Source organism: Arachis ipaensis, chromosome B03, assembly GCF_000816755.2.
Source record: "Arachis ipaensis cultivar K30076 chromosome B03, Araip1.1, whole genome shotgun sequence".
Taxonomy (NCBI): Eukaryota; Viridiplantae; Streptophyta; class Magnoliopsida; order Fabales; family Fabaceae; genus Arachis; species Arachis ipaensis.
The window spans coordinates 6,014,401-6,014,921 of record NC_029787.2 but is presented as its reverse complement, the minus strand read 5'-3'; the positions used below and the strand labels follow the sequence as shown (position 1 = coordinate 6,014,921).

The 521-nt window shown below is 27.3% G+C and overlaps 1 protein-coding gene across 1 annotated transcript in view; it reads right to left on the bottom strand.

The window, feature by feature from the left end:
• The window catches only part of LOC107628999 (linoleate 13S-lipoxygenase 2-1, chloroplastic), a 9,765-nt gene that overhangs the window by 1,482 nt on the left and 7,762 nt on the right, over window positions 1-521 (bottom strand). The window contains exon 8 of the mRNA XM_016331664.2: window positions 47-313. Coding sequence (XP_016187150.1) covers window positions 47-313 — 267 coding nt within the window. The remainder of the gene's footprint in view (window positions 1-46; window positions 314-521) is intronic.

The following is a 521-nucleotide window of genomic DNA, read 5'->3' as shown; positions in this document are numbered from 1 at the left end:
GGTTGATTATTATTATTATTATTATTATTATTATTATTATTATTACCTTCTGATTAGGTCTGCAGGTAGAGATTCCATGTCAAATCGCCAATGATGATGATAGACAGCAGAGCTAATCTCCATGGCATACTTTCCCGGTGCGAATGAGCTCTCAATTGTGCCATCAGCATTAATAAGTGCTTCTCGTGCCAATGCATTAATCTCTAATGTGTAACGAAAATGAGGGTGTAGCAATTTATATATAGGATGCATTATACTAAGTTGTCTATTTGTTGCAATAACATACGGCTCTGTCACACAGTGAGTTCTTAACCTACAAAAGAAAAAGATGTTTCATCATCTAATTTAGATTAATTTGAAAATTTGAATTACTAGCTAGTAACGTCAACTTAACTACATTAAATATAATACGCTATATTAAAATTAACTATTAAAATCAGTTATTATTAGAGAAATAAAATATAGATTAAAAAATTATATATTAAAAATAAATTAAATTACATATATATTTATATATAAAT